Here is a 21,097-nt window from a genome sequence, read left to right as displayed (position 1 = left end):
CCATCTCCAAGCTCCATCCTCCATAGCCGCACGCGCAAGAGAAGAAAAGAGAAGAGAAGAGAAGAAGAGGAGAGGAGATGGTGAAGAGCTTCACCCTCTTGATCCCTCACTCTCACACACACTCACTCCCTCACACTCTCACACTCCCTCTCTCAAGAGCATACACAAGCAAGAAGGAGAGAAGAAGGGAGGAAGAAGAAGACTCTTTTTGCCACACACCAAAGAATGAGCTTCTCATTCTCTTTTCAACTTTATATACAAAGCCCTAAATCCTTTTTGGGCGGTCATTCCTCTTTTACATGGCCGGCCGTAGCCTAGGCCCTTTTTCCCATTTCCCACCATTCTAATTTATCCTATTCCCAACTAATGCCTACACTTTGCACATGAGCGAGCCTGGCACTCTTTTACACAGATTCGGGGGCGCTTCCACATTTTAATGGTGCGCCTTTTTCCTCTTTCGTTGCCTTGGCCCGACACCGAAGCTTCTTGCGGGTCATGTCCGAACATTTGAATTTTTCAGGGATTGATTGCTGGTCAAGGCGTCTTTTTCTGCTTTTATCCTGCGCCTTTCTTGCTATTTTCCCTTCTTTCCATTTTCCGCTCCTTTGTGCTGCGGAAACACGGTAACACCCATCAAAAGTAGGACACCCCTAGGGAGTCTTGATTGTAGATATGTCTCCCTAAGTCACTTGCATTATCCCCCTCTTTTCCTTTCTCTTCATCTAGTGCCAATGCAACCTTCATGAATGCAAGGCAAAAAAGGTATATTAATAAAGAGCCACCAACTAATTCATCTTCTACTCACTATCAATATATTAAACAACCATGTCCTTTAAGATCTACTTAGACTATCCATTCTACATTTTTATTCTTCTCATAATCCTCTCCAAAATGACAATATTTTCCATCTCCATCTATTGAAGTATCTTGCTTCATCACATATAGTAAAACAAGGAAAACCCATAAAGCCATCTTCTAAATTGTAGTAGCCTATATAAGAACATGCACTCATAAAGTAATTGCACCATAACTAATATATGGATTGGGTCCTCAAGTGTAGGACAACACTCTACACTTGCTTGGAGATTGACCCATCTCCTAATCTAGCAAAAAGGTCATGTGCATTCAAAAGAAGACGAGCACTCCCCAAAGAAGAGAATGCATGTGCGATTTTACTTTGCATGTACAAAAGTGTGTGGAAAACCAAGTCCCATTACTTCTACTCCAACATGAATCTTTCACTTGCTAAAATCTTTGACCCATTCCCTAGCCATATTCAAGTCCTATCTAATAGATTGGGATAACAATGTAATGTACAAACAATCCTCTACTAGCCTTCTCACCATTGACAACTTTAGTTACCACCTACATGTAGCTAGAAGACTCAACAACAACCACCACTCCTTCCCAATATCCTAATGCAACCATCCAAAACATTCCACACCTACAATGCAAGATGAAGTAAGGGGGGTGGGGGGGTAATTGTTAAACTTTTTCAAGGTCACCTACAAAGGTTCAAGTTCAATTACCACAAAAGTGAAAGGTGATGTGTATATAAAACAATACCTAGAAGCCCCAAATATTTATTGTAAAATCATTCTCGAGCATCTAGATGGGCACATGTAAAGGCGTTGTGCATATGTGAGTCAATGGATTTAGAAAGATATGCATACAAAAAGCTAGGAGTCAAAAGGTTGTGAGCAAGTGGAATGTTGGAGAATAGTGCCCAGAATAAGCAGTCGTCAAAACATAAAAGAACCCAACCATATTAAAGTGGGAAAAAATGAAATGAAGTCATGTGCTAATGTATCACTATGTACATGCATTTCTTATGTCATCAAATATTGCAAACATGTGATCATAGTACTAGATCTTGTGGTTTATCATGATCATATGTGCTTTCATCATGGACAATGAATATATACTTCAATGGCTCATCCCTAGCATGTTATTATCTAATATAGATGAAGACATTCACTTCATTGTTGTGAATCAACAAGCCATAGCAATCAATGGACTTTGTTAGATTACTTTATACTAGTTGTAAACATTTTTTAAATGCATGCAATGTGTATGGTTTGCATAGAAGTTTTACGGCAAATTGTTCATCCAAGAATATGGGAATATGACCCTAGAAATATAATATTCAAATATGGATGTATCTCTTATGTGTTCATATGTGTGGAGAGTACAATTTTTTGTTGCATTAAGAGAGTTGTGATTAAAAGCTGCATGTTTGTTTCTCCAAGTGAATATGCATACTACATGGAAGCAAAACGATGAACTTCCTATAAGATTGTATTCAGATATAACCATGTTAGCTTTGGGCTAACATGATTAGATGCATTGAAATGTAATAGACTTCCTCTAGGATTGTATCACATGTAATCATGTTAGCTTTGGTTTGACTTCACATGTTGAAATATCATGAAGATTTAGCCTTGAGTTTATTACTCCTACCAAACTATTCTTAATGCTTCACTTAAAAATTATGTGTATGGAGCTTGTTAGTGATATACATATTGTGGGATAGGCAGTATTATTTAAGGGCACATTGGGTGCCACATTTAGGCCATGTGTGGCTTCTTTCTCATTAATTAGACCAATCTCACTCCAGTGAGCCTCTTGGGCCTCATTTCACTATTGCCTATATATATGGCTCACTCATTCTCCCTCATGTATTGTATCACATCATCTAAAGAGGGAGATTGGAGGCATTATTGTTCACTTATATACTAGTAACATGGTGATATTGCATTGTTCTCGTCATGCTTTCATTTATGGATTCCATTTGCCCCTTCATGATTCATTGTTGAGTTCCTGTGTTCTTGTTTTGCATTGTTCATTGTGTTAATGTGCTTTTTGTTTTCTTGCTTCCACTTCATTTACACATTCCTACATGACCATAAATGGCCAGCATCCTAGTTCCTAGTGCTTTGTCAATTGTGTTTTGGGATAAATGTAGGTCCTTACAAGTTGTGTTTCCATGCTAGTGCAGTTGTTGATTGTGTTGGACTACTTTGGTATGGCTAATACTTGTGTTTGGTTTTGGAGCTATTAATAATTGTGATTTATCTCTCTCTAATCCTAATCTCAACTCGACAACCTATTCCAACTATCACCTTGACTAAATATGTTGTATATATTTCACCTTGCTATCTCGAGCTAACAACTTGACATTTTGACTATCATTTTTTGTTTGCATATCGATTGTCCTATTATGTTGCCTTTACTTGGTCATGTGAGCTAAAGATTGGTTATTGCATGATGATAACTACTACTCTAAAGGATTTCTAACCTACATCTTACACATTTCACTTTGACAAAAATATTTTTGTTCTCCAGAGAGCATCTTCCATGTTTGATTCAGTGCTGCTAACACTAGACTTTGCTCATTGTTGATTCTACAAGTGTGTTTTGTCTATGTCATTGAAGTGAGACTCTTGAACTATTGAACTCTTGACATGTATGTTATATCTAACCACAAGTACCCTAGGTATCTCTATCTCTCTCTTTCTCCATTATCTTCTTGCATATCATTGTTTCTATTATGGCATCTCTATCAGATGAGCTTATGATTCTCTCACAATGGCCTAACCTTGTTTCTCTTACGCTTACTCTTCAAGCTGGGAGTATGCTTGCGACATGGTGCTCCTCTAGTGTAGGTTATTTTCCTTATGCTTGCACCTCATTCTCGACTTTGTAGACCTAATTTGGGTCTTTGATGCCTTTAAAGGCTTCCTTGGAGGATGGTGTTTTCGAACATTCTTGGTCATTAAGGTTCCTTGGTGACTGCTCTCTAGTGGCATTGGCGACAATCTCCCTCAACTCCATAGATGAAATGGTGTTATAGCCTTCTAGATGGTGGTCATGCAAATAGATCAACAATGGCAATCAATCTAAGGAGGATCTACTAGGTTCTTTAGTTTCATGGATTGTTCTACTTAGATGGTGGAAAGATGATTGATTCATCAAGCTTTGACTCCTTGGTCTAACTTGGATGTCGAATTCTGATTAGTGCTTTCTATCATGGAGGTTCTCATCATAGAAAGGGATGCTTAGGTCTCTAGAACATCAACTTGTGGACCATTTACTATTATTGCAAGTAGTGGACTTCCTTGATCTCTTGTATTGGCTTTGATACTCCTTCAGTGCATATGCTTTGACACAAAGCAAGAATGCTATTCTTCTATTGTAGTAGAGTGGTACTCTTCATGTGTCTCTAGGCCAAAGAAGGACTACAGAGAGAGTGGAGGTTGGGCATGCTTATTCTTGCCATAAATCTACATGATGTGATGGATCTTGAGCATGGCAGTCTACATGCATCACTTTTTTAGTGGTTGATAAATCTTAAAGTTGTTCAATTGGATGATTGGAGATACAACATTGAGCTATCTTTGCTCCTAGTTGGTCATCACATGAGGGTGGCAGAGTAGCCTTGCTGCTACGATCCACTGAGATTCAGCCCGTCGCCGCATCGATTTGTCCCCCTTCCGCTCGGTTCGACGGGGTTTTCTTGGCCTCGGTCCTTGTGTGCGCCCCCGAGTCCTCGCGGACACCGTGCACTCGATCTAGCCTAGCTCGTGCGGGCAGTTTGATCGCCTTCTCTTCGCATTCCGTGCCTTGGCTCGCTTGCGTTAGTGCGGTTTTCGTGCTTGTCTCGCCTCGTCGGCATCCCTTTGGCAAGATGGCTAAAGGTGGGGAATCCATGGTCGTGCTTCTATAGGGTTGTTTTTTACAAGAAACAAGATTTGTCTATTTCCGCTTTCTATGATTAGTGTTTGAGTACGATCGGCATTGACATTAGTGCTTCTATCGGCGTGACACCGCTGTGAAAGGTGGTTCTTTGTGAGCATGGACTCTACCTAACTGCTCTACCTAATTGCACGAGTCTTACTAGTTCTCGTTTACATATTGACTTTACCCAATTGCTGCACGTGACTTACTAGTCCTCATTACACAAGGAAACCACGGCAGTTTCAGCCTAGAAAGAGTCCTCCTGCGACGTTCTTCTTGAGCTTCATAATGGTCAGTGAAGCGGCAAGGGAAATTGCCAACATTAAAGCCGTAAAAGCCAAGACCTGGGAGAGAGAGAGAAGGCAGCATCGCAGCGTTCGATCATGGAGTTACCTCCGTCTTTTACAGCAGGTCGTAAGGTTTTTCTTACTCCATCTCTTTCCTCAATCAATCACTACCGATGTCTCTTTGGTCCGAAATTCAGAAGAACCCTGTCATGCCATCAGAGTTTTAGTAGTTGGACCACCTGTCCCCAGTCTAACGACTGTCGCTGAGAATTTTGAGTCTCACGAACGGGGCCATCCAGCGGTTGGGTGAGAGAGAGCATGGTCACGCAAATTCTTGCGTTTTCTGATGCATCTGTGACGGAATGCGAGCTTCTTCTACAAAAACAACTGCAGATTGGCATATTTGCAACATGCAGACATCGTTTAAATGGGTACCCTTTGAGCATATATCTTTAACTCTAAACGGACTATATTGAACATTATAAACTGCTGTGGAGCTACTGCACACAATCATCATGACATGAAGGCAAATCTTATCAACAATTTGGCGAGAAAGAGATGTTTAGTAGTGCAGATCAAGTGAGCAATCAGATAAAGGAGCACCTACTTCCTAGCTACATGCTTGATCTGGACATTCAGTACATCAATTGCCTTGATCAGAGGCAGCATCTTGAGGTGCTGTCCAGTTTTACATATGTCAAACAACTTAAAATGGCAGTGTGTGGGTGTGATTGCACAGTTGGCTCATTCCTTTGGCAGTGCCCTCGTGTCTTAGTTGGTTAGGTGCAATTCAGCCCCCAAACGGGAGGGGAAGTTGATGAAGAATTACAAACCAAGCCCTAAAAGTACGATGGAGAAGAGGCTATCCTCCTCCAACCAAGTTGATGCCGACGGAGTGTTTGTTGGTTGACTGCCTTCATGAGAAGGTCAGCATGATTCTCTTTTGTGTAGATGGAGAGCAAATAGAAGCCGAATAGTCCTCAACTCAACCTGCTTTTTGGGGAATGGAAGTGCATCCTGCATGCCCCATCTTAAGGGATACAATTGGAATCTTTAAATAAGTACAAATGTGGATCATAAGGAGAGGACAGGAAATTCTTTCCTTAAAGAACTGTCAATCCAGTGATACGAGGCCCATAGAGCTTGTTTCAGCCCATAAACAGTTTTCTTCAAGCAAAATACCTCCTCATCCTAGGAATAGTGAAGCTAGGTGGCTGAGCCACATAGACCTCCTCTTCTAAGATACCATTCAGAAAGGCACTTTTTACATCCGTCTAATACAATGGCCACTTATAATGGACAGCCAAGCTCAAAAGGAAGCAGATGGATGTCAAGTGGGCTGTTGGGGCAAATGTCTACTTGATGCCAATACCCTCTTTTTGATGGAAACCTTGCACTATTAAGTTAGAGATTTTGTGATCAAGCATTGTACAAGCATTTTAGGGCAGATCCATACCTTTCTGAGCAGGTTGGATGATATGATGCAGTCATCAACATGTTTTCAGCATTTCTGGGCAGGTTAGGTAGTAATGGGACAGGGCAGACTGTTTGCACAGGCTGCCATGTGGCGGGCAGGATTTACACAGCATTTTTTAATTGATATCTTTTGCTGGAGTCAGCCAGATGAGCAGAGAAGCATGTGAAAGGAGAAAAATTGCTGATTCATTGTACACGAAGGAGAAAAGGTTGCATTTTCAGCCTTTTGCTACAGATTTGAGTTTTCATCGCTTCTGGCAATTGAAATAGTTGTGGGACAAGTGGAGGAAAGCCCTAGCAAACTGCATTTTTTAAGTCACAGGGAGCTGCCCTTGTTTTGTGCAAGTTACTTAGGTAACAATATCTTTTGAGCTCAACATGGAGCTTCAGGCTATTATGGAACGTAAGGTCCCTGTGCTACCAACTCTTTCTCAAGATTAGAAGCTTGATGGGGATTGCTGCATATGGGGGGTAATGATGCTTGCTATCTTGGAGTCCTATGATTTGGCAAAGCTTGTGATTGAGGCGATGACAATCCTACAACCCTTGATATATCCAAGCTTTCTTCTAATGAGAAAGCTAAGTTGGCGAAGGGCGAACTAGGACTCTATTGTCCAACATTAGTCAGTAACATTTGCATTTCAATTTATGTTAATTTCATGCTTGTTGTAATTTTGTTTAATCATGTCATTACCACCCTTTCCTTAAAAGAAAGGCTTGTTTCAAATTGGCTGCTTAGATAGCTCAATAATTTGGACCAAGTTGGATTCCCTTTCACTTTCAATAAAGGCTAGATGGACTTACGGACCAATGTCCATTGATGTCTTAGTTGACCAATTAGACATACCCTTACGAGTGTTAAAGAGTGCTGAGAGAGAGGGATTGCATTCGACAACATTACTAGTTGGGCCAAACATTCCTCCATCAATTGTTAGAGGTCCTTAATTTTGAGTTCGATGTACGACATTTCCCTCTCTCTGCCCTTGCAGAGTAGAGGTCTTTTTAGAGGTGCTAGGGGTGATCCCTTTGGCCTTGGTACGAGTCACGACACTCCTCGTTCACATAACTTGCCATCTAGCAATGAGTAGTTTTTAAAGGCACATTATGCTCTCCCTTCTTGCAGTCCACTTGAGGGGAATTATTTTGTGGATCGTCACCTTTCCCCCTAAACTTAGATCCATTTTTTGATTTTTCCTTTTGTGAGGTAGAAACCAGTGCACTTTCCAAAGAAAGTGATTTTTCTTATGGACCTGAACTTGCAGCCTTATGAAAGGTAAGAGCTGGCATTTAAAGTCATAAAGGGAAGACATACAAGGGAATGACATGAATGAAATGATTTGCTAAAAGAAAGTAAAGTACTTTTGAGGCAACTTTTTTAAATATATCTTTTGGCTTTTGTGTGTTAATGGTGGTGAATTCAGCAAGTAACCACTAATGTTCAGCGAACTTGATTTTCAGGTCATCCCCCTCTATAATGGAAAACTACTAGAGCTCATAACCAAGGTTAATTTTGCACGTTCTATCCTGAGCTGCATAGTGGTAGGTAAGGTGAGCCCAACATTCTCGTGCAAGAGAGAAGTGCTGAAGTTGAGAGTGAAACTCAAGCGTCGACCCTTGCATAAGCTGGACAACTGCTGTAGTGTTGCGAACTCTCCATAAGCTGACTAAGTCAGGATAATTGGGAGAAGGACAAGGCTCGCTAGGCAACCATCTTCTAGGCTGCACGACTACTTTCTAGGCTTCAAACTGCCTGTTTTTTTTTGTGTTGGCAGTGCTTTTGTCTGATCTATTTCTTGCATGATTTCCCTTTCAGTTTTGCAGCTGTTGACTCATGTTCTTTTGGCTGGATTACCTTCGATTTCAACTCTTTGCTCTTTTGCTTTAGAGAGGGTTGATGTGTAATTGGTTGTCATGTTTCCACGCTACACTGTTTATTCTTGTTCTTGTGTGTTTGTACTTTCTTGAATTGCTTGAACTCTTGACCTTGTATTTTGGGCTGAAGTCTTGGCAAACACTTATCTCTCTCGATCCCTTGCTTGATTGCATCTTCTCTTCATCTACCTCACAATGGCTCTTCGGTTGAGGATGCTGTTGTCAGAAGTGGTGTAGCAATGGAAGCATAAACATGTGCTGAAATCAACCGCTAAACACAAGACAAAAGAAAAGAAAGAGAAAACACAATACATATGAGAACTCAGATGTATGCTTGGGAAATGGAATCCATATACCAAGACATGAGACAATACAGAAGCAATGTGAGTCACTGGCTATGGGGGCATTGGCACATGCTCCATCTTCCCAAGAAATGTCAGGTGATGAATGAATGTGGAGGAGGGAGCTTGAGAATATGTAGGCCAAATAAATGCCATAAAATATGATTGGTTGGCCAACATTAAATGCTGGCCGATTGGCTGCAAATAATGCGAAATCCCAATAAATATTGATAAATAAAATGCCTAAAATATCTTTGGTGCCTAGCATGTTGTATCACATGCACAGACTCAGCCATGAACTGACTAATCTACTAACACCCTCTCTGAGATCATGGGTGATCGGATACAATACAATATACAATCATATTACAAACAGCAATGTCCACCAGGGTAGAACCATGGATACCTAAGTAGTGGGTGGGCAAGCTACCACCAAAGTGTCTCGGAGAGAACCTGATGTCAATGTTGATCGTACTAGCTCTTGAAAATAGAGAAGAATCATAGCAGCTCTCATGTCTGTCAAGGATGCCTCCGATGTAGCAGATGTGACCATCGTGTCACCAATGCCGCAATGCATAAATGACCATGAATTCCCCTCCTTTGGCCAGACCGCCAAAGTGTCTCCTCATTTGAGCTCCAGACAAAAGCCACCCGCTCTCTACCAAATTACCAGCCCATCATGAACTTGGATGTCAATCTCAACTCCAGGATTTAAACTTACCAGACTTTGGTTAATGCATCAGGGACGTCCCTCTTTGGATCCTGTGCATCTGTATAGAAATATAGATGAGGCGCGGCTGTCCCATCTCACCACCCTATCACACTTCCTCTCTGGCACGGGAAAGTTGTAAGGGATGGCATCATCACCACCACTAGAAAGCAGTTGAGGAACGGGCCACCAAGCCTTTCCCACAATCCAAAGAAGAGGATCCCTTATGCGCCTTGGACTTCACCTTGGCTAGAGAATCTGAGGTAGTGAAACTAGTCTATGACTCGCATAAAGCGGTAGTTCCTTCAATTAATACACACAAACAGAGACCTCACTCCCTCGCTTAACACCAAATTGGCCCTGAAGACCAGTGTCCCTTTCGGTATTTCTTTATCAATTAAAAGATGAAAAGTTACAAAAAATGAAATGTTCCAAAATACAAAACCTGTGAACAATTGGCTTTCATCTTTTTTGAGTAAATCTCAGCTGCATAAGGACAGTACAGCAGATCCAGAATAACATTCCTTTTAGGAAAACACTTTCTGTGACCATAACTCAATAATTCAAGTGCAGAATTGTAGTCTACAGAACTCTATATTTACTGTTTTTTACTATCCAACATATCCAAAACAACATCCCAAGTACGAAAACACTTTTTGTGACCATAACTCAATAATTCAAGTGTAGAATTGCAGTCTGCAGAACTCTGTATTTATTGTTTTTACCTGTTTCTTAACTTGTTCTCAGCTTTATTCCATTTCAGATCTGTTCCAAACCAGTTAGACTACAAACCGTTTGACCCTGGCATCATTCCAGCAGTAAATGTAATATTTCCATACCCTGCCGTATGACCTCCCCTTAATCAAGGATTTAAAAAAAAAGAATATATGCTCTCCTTTACTCACGCCGCCAGTTGGCAGACGGAAGGGGGGGGCTGCCATGTGATGACGAGCGGGCGTGAGGAAGCTCCAGCTAGAAGAGGACGGGCTGCTGTGGACGACGTGATGGCATGGCGGAGGGAGGGGGGAGTTGCAAGGATGGACGACGGCCTGCTGTGGTTGATGGGGATGGCATGGCGGAAGCAAGGGGAGCTATAGGAAGGGCCGACAGTGGTGTGGAGGACGGGTCGTCGTGGAGATAACAGCCACTCCCTCTTCCCCCCCCACCATACACAGCATGGCGGCCATCCACCTAGCCGCCCAGATGAGGATAAGGGGGGGGGCCTCCATACCATGCTATTCCTCGTGCCCCCGCGTCCCCCCCCCCCCCCCAAATACACTATAAAAGGCCCTTAGGTGTAAGGAGGGGGATTATGATTGTTACTCTTCCCTGGTGTCAGACGAGAGAGAGAGAGAGAGAGAGAGAGAGAGAGAGAGAGAGAGAGAGAGAGAGAGATTTTCCCCTTGGAGGCTTCCAAGGTTCCCTGTTCTTTTTCCCCCTCTAAGAGGGTTCTTACGAGCGGTTTCCTTCCACAAGGAGTCAACTCTCTTGTAGCCTGGGTATGTAGCCGTGAAGAAAAAGCCGAATTATACGATGCCTCCCAATCGAATTAAGGTCCAATCGAGCATGAATCCCGCTTCAACCGATGGAGCTGCGGGTCAAGGAACCGCAACACTTGGTAACCAGGTGCGTCCCATAAATCCTACTTTGATGGGAACTCTTAAAAACATAGATCGACTTCATTGGGAAGGGAGAAGTATTCTGACAAAAATTTATGATAACTAACCACCAATTGGGTTGCAGCATTCAATCATGTTGGAAATTGTGTTTTATTGCACCCTAGCATGTCTTAGAACAAACAACTTGCACAAAAGTTTATACGTTGGTGCACTCTAAAATTAAGGACTTCATTGATTGTGTTCATAGTGCATTGGATTCATGCACTAGCATTGGCATGCTTGGGTGGTAAAAGAAACTAGAAAAAATGGGTTATTGGGACGATCAAGCATGGACATCATTAAGTGGAAATCATACTTTTGCATTGAAAATTTTGTGAAATTGGAAAGTTAGGAGTAAAGGCTTGAATCAAGTCCATGAGGATCATGAGTTGCTATGATAACGGTTAAGTATGACGGGGTTGTTGCAATACAAAGCTGAGTATTAGACTTCCGTAAACATTTAAAGCGAAGTAGCTCGCATGTGCATTAGGCCTGATAACTTCATTGTCCCCCGGACAAAAGGAAAATACAAGTCTCTATTTATGTTTTGCATAAGTGCATTGAAATGAATTCCCAAGATGGAAGCTCTGCATTGCATCATCGTCTTAGGAAAGACTTGCATCTAGATTGCGTGGCATCATAGTCAGTTCAGTTGCACTACTAGGGATTCATCTTAAAGATAGTTATAAGTCACGCAAATGAGGTGCTGAACTTAATTACTCAGGGTAGTTCAATAAGATGAATCCTATACACGTAAGGATAGGGCTTAACTCGACTTAATTAGGGTTTAAAAGTAAATGAGTCAAACCATTGTTACATTCATAAAAGAACCTTGAGACAAGTAAAACACTCATTGGTCTCTATTCTACATCTGGCTTCGATAAAACTAGAACAACCTTGAAGATCTCACCTTTAACCATGATACAACTCGACGTTAATACAAGAAGATCTCACCTTTACCCTTGATACAACTCGACATTAAAACCCGAGTGTCATTTTTCCAAGACAAGAACCCCGGATCAAAGGCTAGCAATCTAGGACAGCTATCATTTGGACATAGATCCGATTGCATAATTGCTCGCTCCTATCACATAGGAGTGGGGTTAGAAAGAAGGTATTCCCTATCCCTCCAAGGATATTGGAAATTGCCACCAATGCAAGAAGAACAAACGCTAAGTGTTAAAGATAGAGACTCCACCTTAGCACATGTCCCGAGTACTCACCTGCACCATTGTTTGTGCTTATAAATTGAGGAACACCGCTTGTAAAAAGATTGTATAACCCCTAACTCATAAAGAAACGGTAATAATGAATCAGGTTGAACTTTTGGAAGGTGCGCCAAACCACCCCCAGCTGGCCACCAACCCTAGCCAAGGGGGTTCTAAATAGCCGTGACGGGAATGTGGACTGAACCCACCACGAGAGGTCTCTCCGCGGATTGGATTGAACGTAGGAGGATGCTTGGATACCAAGGGGGGCTCTGGCTGTAAATTCCCTGTCTCCGGGCTCTACTCAAACGATCTGCGTGACTCGAGATAGATTCTTGAGGGCCCCTGTTACTAGTGCAAGGGCGGAATCTTGGAGGAAATAAGGTGCATCCTCACGGATTGCGGAAATTGTCTCTTTTAAACAAGATTTGTATCTTAGTTAAAATACTAATATTATGTTTACTTCCAAGGAACCTGTCTGAAATTGTTTTCATGTCGGTGCCATAATATTACGTGAACGAACCTTGTCCCCTCGAAAGGCTTAATCGAGGAAGTTGCTTTCAAATGTCGCACATAAATGTGATAGGGCTAATTAGATAACTAAAGTACGCCTATTGAGGGAAGCGGGTGGGCAAAACCCCTGATGGATATGTCCTATGGAAGGGTGGTCCCAGAGAACTGGAAGACTTTTCACAAGATTTTACTGTCATTCGACCTTTAGGTAGCGCAGGTTAGTACCCGATTCATGCCGTTTTAGGGGATCGGAATGGGATTATGCCCTACGGGCAGAGAGGTGGAGCGATGCATCCCTCTCGTTTCTCATTCTCCTTGAACCAAGTGCAGTATGGGTCTGCTTCGGATTGGGTAACTCCGTGTAAGGTAGAATGTCCAGGAGACCTTGACCACTAGGGACTCAAGTTTCAGGTTGATCCTAGTGGGTTTGGTCGCGAACATTCGGTTGCAAGGCAGACTCGGAAAACCCTAGGCAACAAATCCCGTGACATTCCATCGGAGTGCCGGGAGGCGATGCTTAGATTCGTTTCTCGAGGGACTACTAAAACGTGCTTGGATAGCCAATAAACGAGCACGTCATAGTAAAACGGTCCCACAAATAGCATTAAATCAGAGTTGAAAAAAACCCTATTCTTCTGTGATGTGGTCATTACTTTCTTTAGTTCCCGCATTTGAGAAGCAATCAGCTGCTCTTGAACCTGGACAGTGAGACTCTTGCCTCACCAGAAGTGCAAAGAATACATAGAATTGTACATTCGATGGAATCAGCCCATCATGCAAAGCATTTGCTCTGAGAATAGAGAGAGAGTTGATCAAAGAATGTAAGCTCTACCTCCGTACATGAGTTAGAGACGAAGTACTCTCCATAGCTGATGTACTTGCAACAATCTGCCCTCAGCCCTTGAAAACTTCACTCTCAGATCTGTCCCTCCTGCCTATTACGTTTTTTAAAATGCTCTCTCTCTCTCTTTTGGGAATTTGTGCCCAAATTGTGACACATGGCATACATGTAACAATTTTCCTGTTTAAACCTTCCGGTCTAAAATTCTCTATGATCGGTGCAAAATTTGACCTCGGCATAGACCAGAGAATTAATCCTCATGCAAAAATGAAGATAATGACGCGAACAATTCTGGGGTCTAAAAATATTGACTCCCTAAATTTTAGAGATGGTGACCCTTGCATTCCTCAAGTTGTTCTGAGTAACTTTTATGATTGCTACCATATCAAAAAGTGTAATGTGGCTCAGTTACGGTGACTTTTATTCCATGGGCATTCTCACATGTGCATCTTTTGTCTTGGCTAGGCTCATTGTCCTACCCCATCTCCAGTGGCTAAGCACACAGTCCCAAACCATTGGCATTCTATTCTTCAGTGCCCATTCAATCTGGTCCCAAGGCTCAGACAAACCATTATTTCAATTTGTCCCAATGGCCGCCTCATATGGCCATGCAAAGATCTCAGCTTAATCCAAGAGAACTTAGGGGGTAAAAAACAACAACTAAAGAAAAGGAAAATAAAATATTTATGTAAGTAAATAAGGAAAGCAACTACAAAAAGTATCACCACCTGGTGACAAGTAGATTGTTGGAGGAGTCCACATCCCGCTTCGTTTTCTGCTTCTTTTTCTTCCTGAAAGCTACTAACTCTTTGCAGTCCTTCCACAAATGGCCCTTCTTGCCACGGTGGTAACACTAGGCCTTCGACTTCTTCGTCTTCGAACCCCTCTTTGAAGCTGTAGGAGCCTTACTTGAACCTCCATAATGTGACGGAAGTTGCCCCTGTAGTCGCAAAGTCGTCTCATGCTCAAGCAACATTGAGGACATATGAAGAAAACTGGACAGGAGTCGTAGAGTTCTATGCCCGTAAAGCATTTGCCACTCCATCAAACTCCAGAGGAAGCTTGTAGAGTACCGTACCAACAAGATGTGCCTCTGATAGGGCAGATTGCAGAGTCCAAAGCTAGTCTTGGATCTAGGTAACTTGAAGTAGGAATGATTGAATTGTATCTTTGGTTTCAAACTTCAGTTGCTGGAGGTGGCCATAGAGAGTAACGGCCCTCAAGGTGGAAGGAGCCTCGTACATTAGCTGCAACTTCGACCATATGTTTGAAGCTGTCCTACCGGAGGTGACTGCCAGTAGGACTTCTTTGAAAATACACTGAAGTAAGGCCGAGTAAGCATGGGCATCATCCAAATCCCATGTAAGCACTACTTTCTCATGGTTGTCTTCATCAAAATCAACTAGAACAGGAGAAGGCCGTTGAGGACATGTAATAGCGCTACAAACCATGTACCATAACCGCTTCTGGATGGACTAGGCCTTCATTACCACACTCCATGTGTGATAATCAGGTCCATGGAGCTTGTCATCAGTGGATGTGCATGGAGCAGCCATTTGTAGAGGATTTAGAAGAGAAGTAGAGAAAAGAAGGTATCTGGAGAGTGAACACAGCCAAAACATGAGCATAGATTGCAAAAAGCAAGAGTTCACATGCAGTATAACCCAAAATCTGACCAAAATAAGACAAAAGCTGCTGCAAAAAGTCACAAACTGCCAAAAATAGAAAAAACAGCCTGATAATGCAAGCATCCAGTCAGGAGGAGTTGCGGAGGCACCAAAATGCAGGCTGAAACAGACAACCAGGCTGTATGGATGCTGAAGTCAGCAAAAAACGTAGGTAAAACAGGTTGGTTGGTTGGAGCAGTAGTCGCCTGATCAGCAAGGGGGAAATCAACAAGAAAACATAGCAGGAGCAGTGATCCTGAAATCTGATACCATGTTAGAAGTGGTGCAGCAATGGAAGCATAAACATTTGTTGAAATAAAGCGCTGAACACAAGACAAAAGAAAAGAAAGAGAGAACACAATATAGATGAGAACTCAGATGTATGCTCGGGAAATGGAATCCATATGCCAAGACATGAGACAGTATAGAAGCAACGTGAGTCACCGGCTTTGGGGGCACTGGCACATGCTCCCTCTCCCCAAGAATGGTTAGGTGATGAATGAATGTGGAGGAGGGAGCTTGAGAATATATAGGCCAAATAAATGCCATAAAATATGATTGGTCTGCTGCCTGGCTGGCTGCAAATAATGCGAAATTACAATAAATACTGGCAAATAAAATGCCTAAAATATCTTTGGTGCCCAGCATGCTGTACCACATGCACAGACTCAGCCTTGAACTGACTAATCTGCTAACTGCTGTCTCTAGCTACTGCTCCTGATGCTCGAGCTTCTACGGCATTAGAGAGGGGTGCCATGCAAAAGAAGCAAAATGTACAGTGATACCATTGTGGCAAGAAGGGACATCTCCAAAAAGCTTGCAGGACATTAAGGTCACGTTGCTGCACAACCAGTGGTTTGAAAGAGAGCAAGAGTTTTGAATTTGCTTTGAAGCAGGTTTTCAAGGAGGCAAAGCTTTTAGAATTAGATGGTGAAAAGGAGACTGAAGAAGATCTCAAGGCTTGGCTTGAGGAACTTGAAGTTTTCTTTGGTGTACACAATTGCGAAGAAGGAAAGACAATTTCCCATGTTAGTAAATTGATGAAGGTGATGAACTTATCTGTGAGGATGTTTTTATCCATTGAGTCAAACAATGCTCAAGCCCACATATTTCTGATATGAATGGTAAAGCATCCAATGTTTTAATGTGTCTCTAGTCAAATAAAAAGGTAGGCAATGCAGGAAAAGGATGAGCAATCTTCAGAAAAAGGTTTCCTGATTTTGTTTACCAGGACAAAAAGGATCTGCCCACTAATAGGAGTTAGTTTTACACATCTATTTTCTGTCTGGCTCATGCTTCCCAGAACTTCATGTAACCATATTCATGTCTTGTTATCTGACTCTACATCAAATCTGAAGTTCCTCTGGTTGGTAGTAGGTACAGAAGTTGTATCAAGGATTTCTGGTAATAAAGGAACTCAGGCAAAACTCCTTTTTCAAAGAGCTGAATGTCATCAGCCTGCACGTGTACGTTCGGTACCAAAGGGATGGAATGAAGCTGCAGGTAAGTGTGTGAATAATACAATGGAAATTGTAAGGCATGTACTTACCAATAGAATAATGACCGGTTGATTTGATTGCAGCAGGATTCGTTAAACCATATTTTCCACAGTCTGATCATCTTAAAGCTGTGATATTTGATGTTGATGGGACACTATGTGATTCAGATCCTTTGCATTATACAGCTTTTGCTGAACTCCTGCAAGAGGTAGGAATGTGTTGTGTAATAAAAACTTGGCAAAGGACTTGAGCGTAAATACTAAATGGGATTTTTATGGATAGGTGAGTTTCCAGGGAGGAAAACCGATAAGCGAAGAATTTTACATCAACCATATAACAGGAAGAGATGATGCTGAGGTGATTAAACATTTATTCCCTGTCTGGGATAATGAGAAATGTGCCAAATTCATGGAAAAAAAAGAAGCTCGTTTTCGCAGGTAATTGCCTGTCATTGTCTTATCAGCTATAAATTGGGTGCCTACACAGTTGCTTATTGTGTATTACAACTTATCTTACATATTTTCCATGCAGCCATATGGTTTTTTCATTCTCTATAAATTGCATGTCTTGTGGTTGGTTGAGTGGTTGGAATATATGCACACCTATTTTGACCAAGTTTCGTCTTCAAATGCTTCTTGCATACTGAGATTTGTGACTTTGGCACATTAAAATGCTTTACGTCTCTTGAATAGTCTTGCAAGGAAGCTACTGAAGCCTGTAGAAGGTCTGGAAGGACTCTGTGAATGGATAAAACAGAATGGTCTCCAACGCGCTGCTGTTACAAATGCACCTCGTGAAAATGCTGAGTTAATGATCTCGTTGCTTGGCCTCACAAATTTCTTTGAGATTCTTGTGGTAGGAAGTGAATGTGAAAGAGCAAAGCCCTTTCCAGATCCCTATCTGAAGGCTCTGGGGCATTTCAGTCTCTCACCTGACCAAGCATTAGTGTTTGAGGTAAAGGGGCACTGCTCAGATTTTAAATATTTGAGGCGTTTGCTGATCAAGATTATGACGATGAAAGTAATTTCTTGTCTGCAGGACTCTCCAACTGGTCTGAAGGCTGCTGTATCAGCTGACATGGCAGCTGTTGGTGTAGCAACGAGGAATCCTGAAGAGTCATTGCTCAAAGCTGGAGCATTGTTTGTTATCAGCAATTTTAAAGAGCCAAAATTATGGGACTTGTTGCAAGGGAAATCATAACTTCAACTGTTCTCAAACTCTTTTTGATTCAGAGCTTCCTAAAAAGACCCTTAGTCACCTACTTGACTAAGTGATCCTTATAAGAACCCTTATTACCCCAAGCTTTGGGTGTGGGTATATTTACAGCAACATTAAATTACAATTTGGTGTAACCATAGAAGTAAAATGAACTTTGACATTTCTGGTTCCTCTTTGTTTGTTGACTGCAACAAAATAGAGGGAGACAAAAAAAAGGAAGGAAAATACAGGTTGGAAAAGATTTGGGGCATTAACCTTTTTGACAATACTCTCAATGTGTGGCCCAATGGTTGCACTACCACTAGTATCGCTTAAGCATTCAAGCTGATACAAGAAAAGGAGTAAGATCAGAAAGATGGCATTGAAGCCCTTGTTGATTTTTCTCTCTTTAGAATTAAATGAGGATGATCCAGGAGAATATTATTTGACCAATACCTATCTTAACAGGAGCCTAATTAAGTCACTGAAGTTGTGGGGAGCCATGGATGGTGATGATGCTGAAAGACTAAGCCAACAACACTTCCACGTAAGTATAAGTTAACTGGTGGCCCAGCCACACATATTGACATAGATCCTAAGTTAGTAGCCTCGTATTTCTCATCATTTGTGTTTTATGTGAGGAAGAATGTGGAATGGAGAAGATAAGATCCTCCGTGGAGTCCATTTAATGAAGTTATTCTTATGACTTTTGTTTTTGAATGAACCTCTTAACAATTAAAGGCACTCATTGCATATTGTGTATATATGGCATAAGAATCTGTGTATTAACATTTGAACAATTATCCAAACGGCGGCTTTGAGAAGTAATATATTAATATACAATTTTAATTTAATGCAGATATTTTCTTATCTTAATATAATATTTATAGCTTTTGTATAAAGAAAAAAAGTATATTTGTATTTTTTGGCCTTGCAAGGTGGTCTTTACATTTAGTTTCATGTTTGTTGAGCTTTGCCTTAGGGCATTGAATTTCTCAAAATTTTATCATGATTGTGCCTTCCATTATTAAAGATCTTCGACCTTTCATTGCTATTTCTTTTGAGCTTCATCATCTTGACCTCTTTTTCCCTCACTTTCTATTTTCATCCCATGTTATATTTGATTTATATTGAACAAACTCCAACTTCAACTTAAAACACATGCGTACTTTGTGATCCCTTATCCTCTGTAGCTAAGGTTGATCCAAACGGATGATTTGAATTTGCCTAAGATAGCATATAGAAAATCCACTTTTAGAAAAAATGAATTTTTGCTTCCAAATGAATAAACATGTAGACATGCACTTCCAAAAAAAAGAACAAGTTTCCCTTTTAAGAGGCTACATTTTACAACGTTTGAAGCTTTACTACAATGACCCTTTGAATACTTTTTTGTGGTGATAAGTTGTCTCCAATCTTAGACATGTTAATTCAATTTAAAGGCAAGACTAGTCCACTTTAATATGCCCAAAATATAATCCTCAAGTTACTGAACACAATGTGGAATCCTTTTAAGACACTTTGCAAACACTTTTTGTGTGTTATATGACACATTAGGAGGTAATATATAGTTTGTTAATTGATCAAGGTAATAAAAGAACCACCTAGAGGAAGTTATAGCATAATTATCTTTTTTAGGACAACTATGTGCAAGTACGCTTCCATGTGTATGTATGTGTCTCTTCCTTGTCTCTATGTGTTTTTTTAAAGATGTGCTTATTGTCTTCTCCATGTCAAAAGTCATTGGTTGTGTTTTGTTTGAAGATGTGCTTGTCGTCTCTTCCATGTTAAGAGTCATTGGTTAGAGTAAAAGCTTGGAGGGATGGCACTTAGATAAGTAGGAGAAGGGAATGGCATTGGAACATTTGATCCAAGATCAAATTGGGATCTTGTAATGCAAATAAGTAAAAACATGTATAAGGGAGAATGTTATTGTATGTGGCAAACAAAGGAAATGAAAACTTTTTATAAGGAGGAAGCATGGTCTTGTAAGATAATGAAAGAATGTGCCTATGAGAAGTCAATGAGAAAAGTTGAAAAACAATACATATATACATGCATGCATGTTATATAAAATACAAACATGTATATAGGCATACATATTCTCATCTGTTTGTGCATTAGGAAAAAAATGAACTTAGAAATGGGCCTTTTAGCCCCCCTAATCTCTCCTCCTTAAAACAAGGAAAAGAGAGAGAAGAATAGTAAAATAATCCTATTTTCTCTTCACTTTTATAATCTTGTTTTATCTTTTTTATATTATCTATAAAAGATTTTCTCAGATTTCTTCTCTTTTTATTTAAGATTTTTTTTTCAACCAAATTTTATATTTAAAAAAGAGTTAGTTACAAGATTGCAGTGCTTGGTTTTTAATGCAAAATTATTTGTAGATATGAATAATTGATATTTCAATCAAAAATGAAAAAAATGATATTTGAAATATTCATTTTTGGATATATTAGATTTTTTAAATATTTTAATTTTTGGTAAAAAAACAAACATGGTGGTTACTTTTTTGTTTTTTGAAAATGTTTTGGGAGGTAAAATTGAAATTTCTAAAATATGAGAACTCTTGGATATCCCTACTCTCTAAGCCAACTTTTTTTATTTATTTACTCTCGCATGGCTCTACTACGACCTCTTCTTTGTGATTATGTAATTTTCATTAATACAAAAAACTACTTACATATCTCTTGCTTACAATCACTTATCCATAACCACTATATACAATCTATTTATGTCTGTCTATTTATTCTCACTCATTGCACTCAGCTATCTCTTTCCTCTTGATACCTTTGTGTATCTCTACTCCAACTCCTAAGGCAAAACTAAGTAAGCTCTCCATTTCTATTAATATATATGTGCATCTCCTCCAACCTATCTCCATATAGACACCAAACTAACTATTTGCATCCATCTCTTTATGTGTCTATCTCAATGTCTCTACATGTGCCTCTCTAGTTTATCATCATCATATTCTCATTAGTATTTGTGTGTAATCAATTCATATACTTGCAATTGAGACATAAGTAATAAGTAAAATGAATATAAAAAAGAAGAAGCTACATATTGGGGTAGAGGTCAAATATGCC

The 21,097-nt window shown here is 40.5% G+C and overlaps 1 protein-coding gene across 7 annotated transcripts; it reads left to right on the top strand.

The window, feature by feature from the left end:
- The first annotated feature begins 4,953 nt into the window (after positions 1–4,953).
- Positions 4,954–18,681, top strand: LOC148037060 (haloacid dehalogenase-like hydrolase domain-containing protein Sgpp). 7 transcript variants are annotated; one of them, XM_087676007.1, is made up of 6 exons: positions 4,954–5,148; positions 16,684–16,812; positions 16,892–17,016; positions 17,091–17,245; positions 17,501–17,762; positions 17,847–18,681. In XM_087676007.1, exons 1-6 carry the CDS (start codon positions 5,121–5,123, stop codon positions 18,006–18,008), a joined length of 861 nt encoding a protein of 286 aa, XP_087532133.1. In that variant the 5' UTR covers positions 4,954–5,120; the 3' UTR covers positions 18,009–18,681. The 7 variants fall into 7 exon arrangements, with proteins under 7 accessions (XP_087532133.1, XP_087532137.1, XP_087532135.1 ...); XM_087676011.1 differs by having other exon boundaries at positions 4,955–5,148; positions 16,693–16,812; positions 17,847–18,679; XM_087676009.1 differs by having other exon boundaries at positions 4,955–5,148; positions 16,895–17,016; positions 17,847–18,679.
- The last annotated feature ends 2,416 nt before the right edge of the window (positions 18,682–21,097 follow it).

This window comes from Lygodium microphyllum, chromosome 4, assembly GCF_053477565.2.
Source record: "Lygodium microphyllum isolate KBCC chromosome 4, Lygodium_microphyllum_v1.1.10, whole genome shotgun sequence".
Lineage (NCBI taxonomy): Eukaryota > Viridiplantae > Streptophyta > Polypodiopsida > Schizaeales > Lygodiaceae > Lygodium > Lygodium microphyllum.
This window is presented reverse-complemented; position numbering and strand designations above follow the sequence as displayed.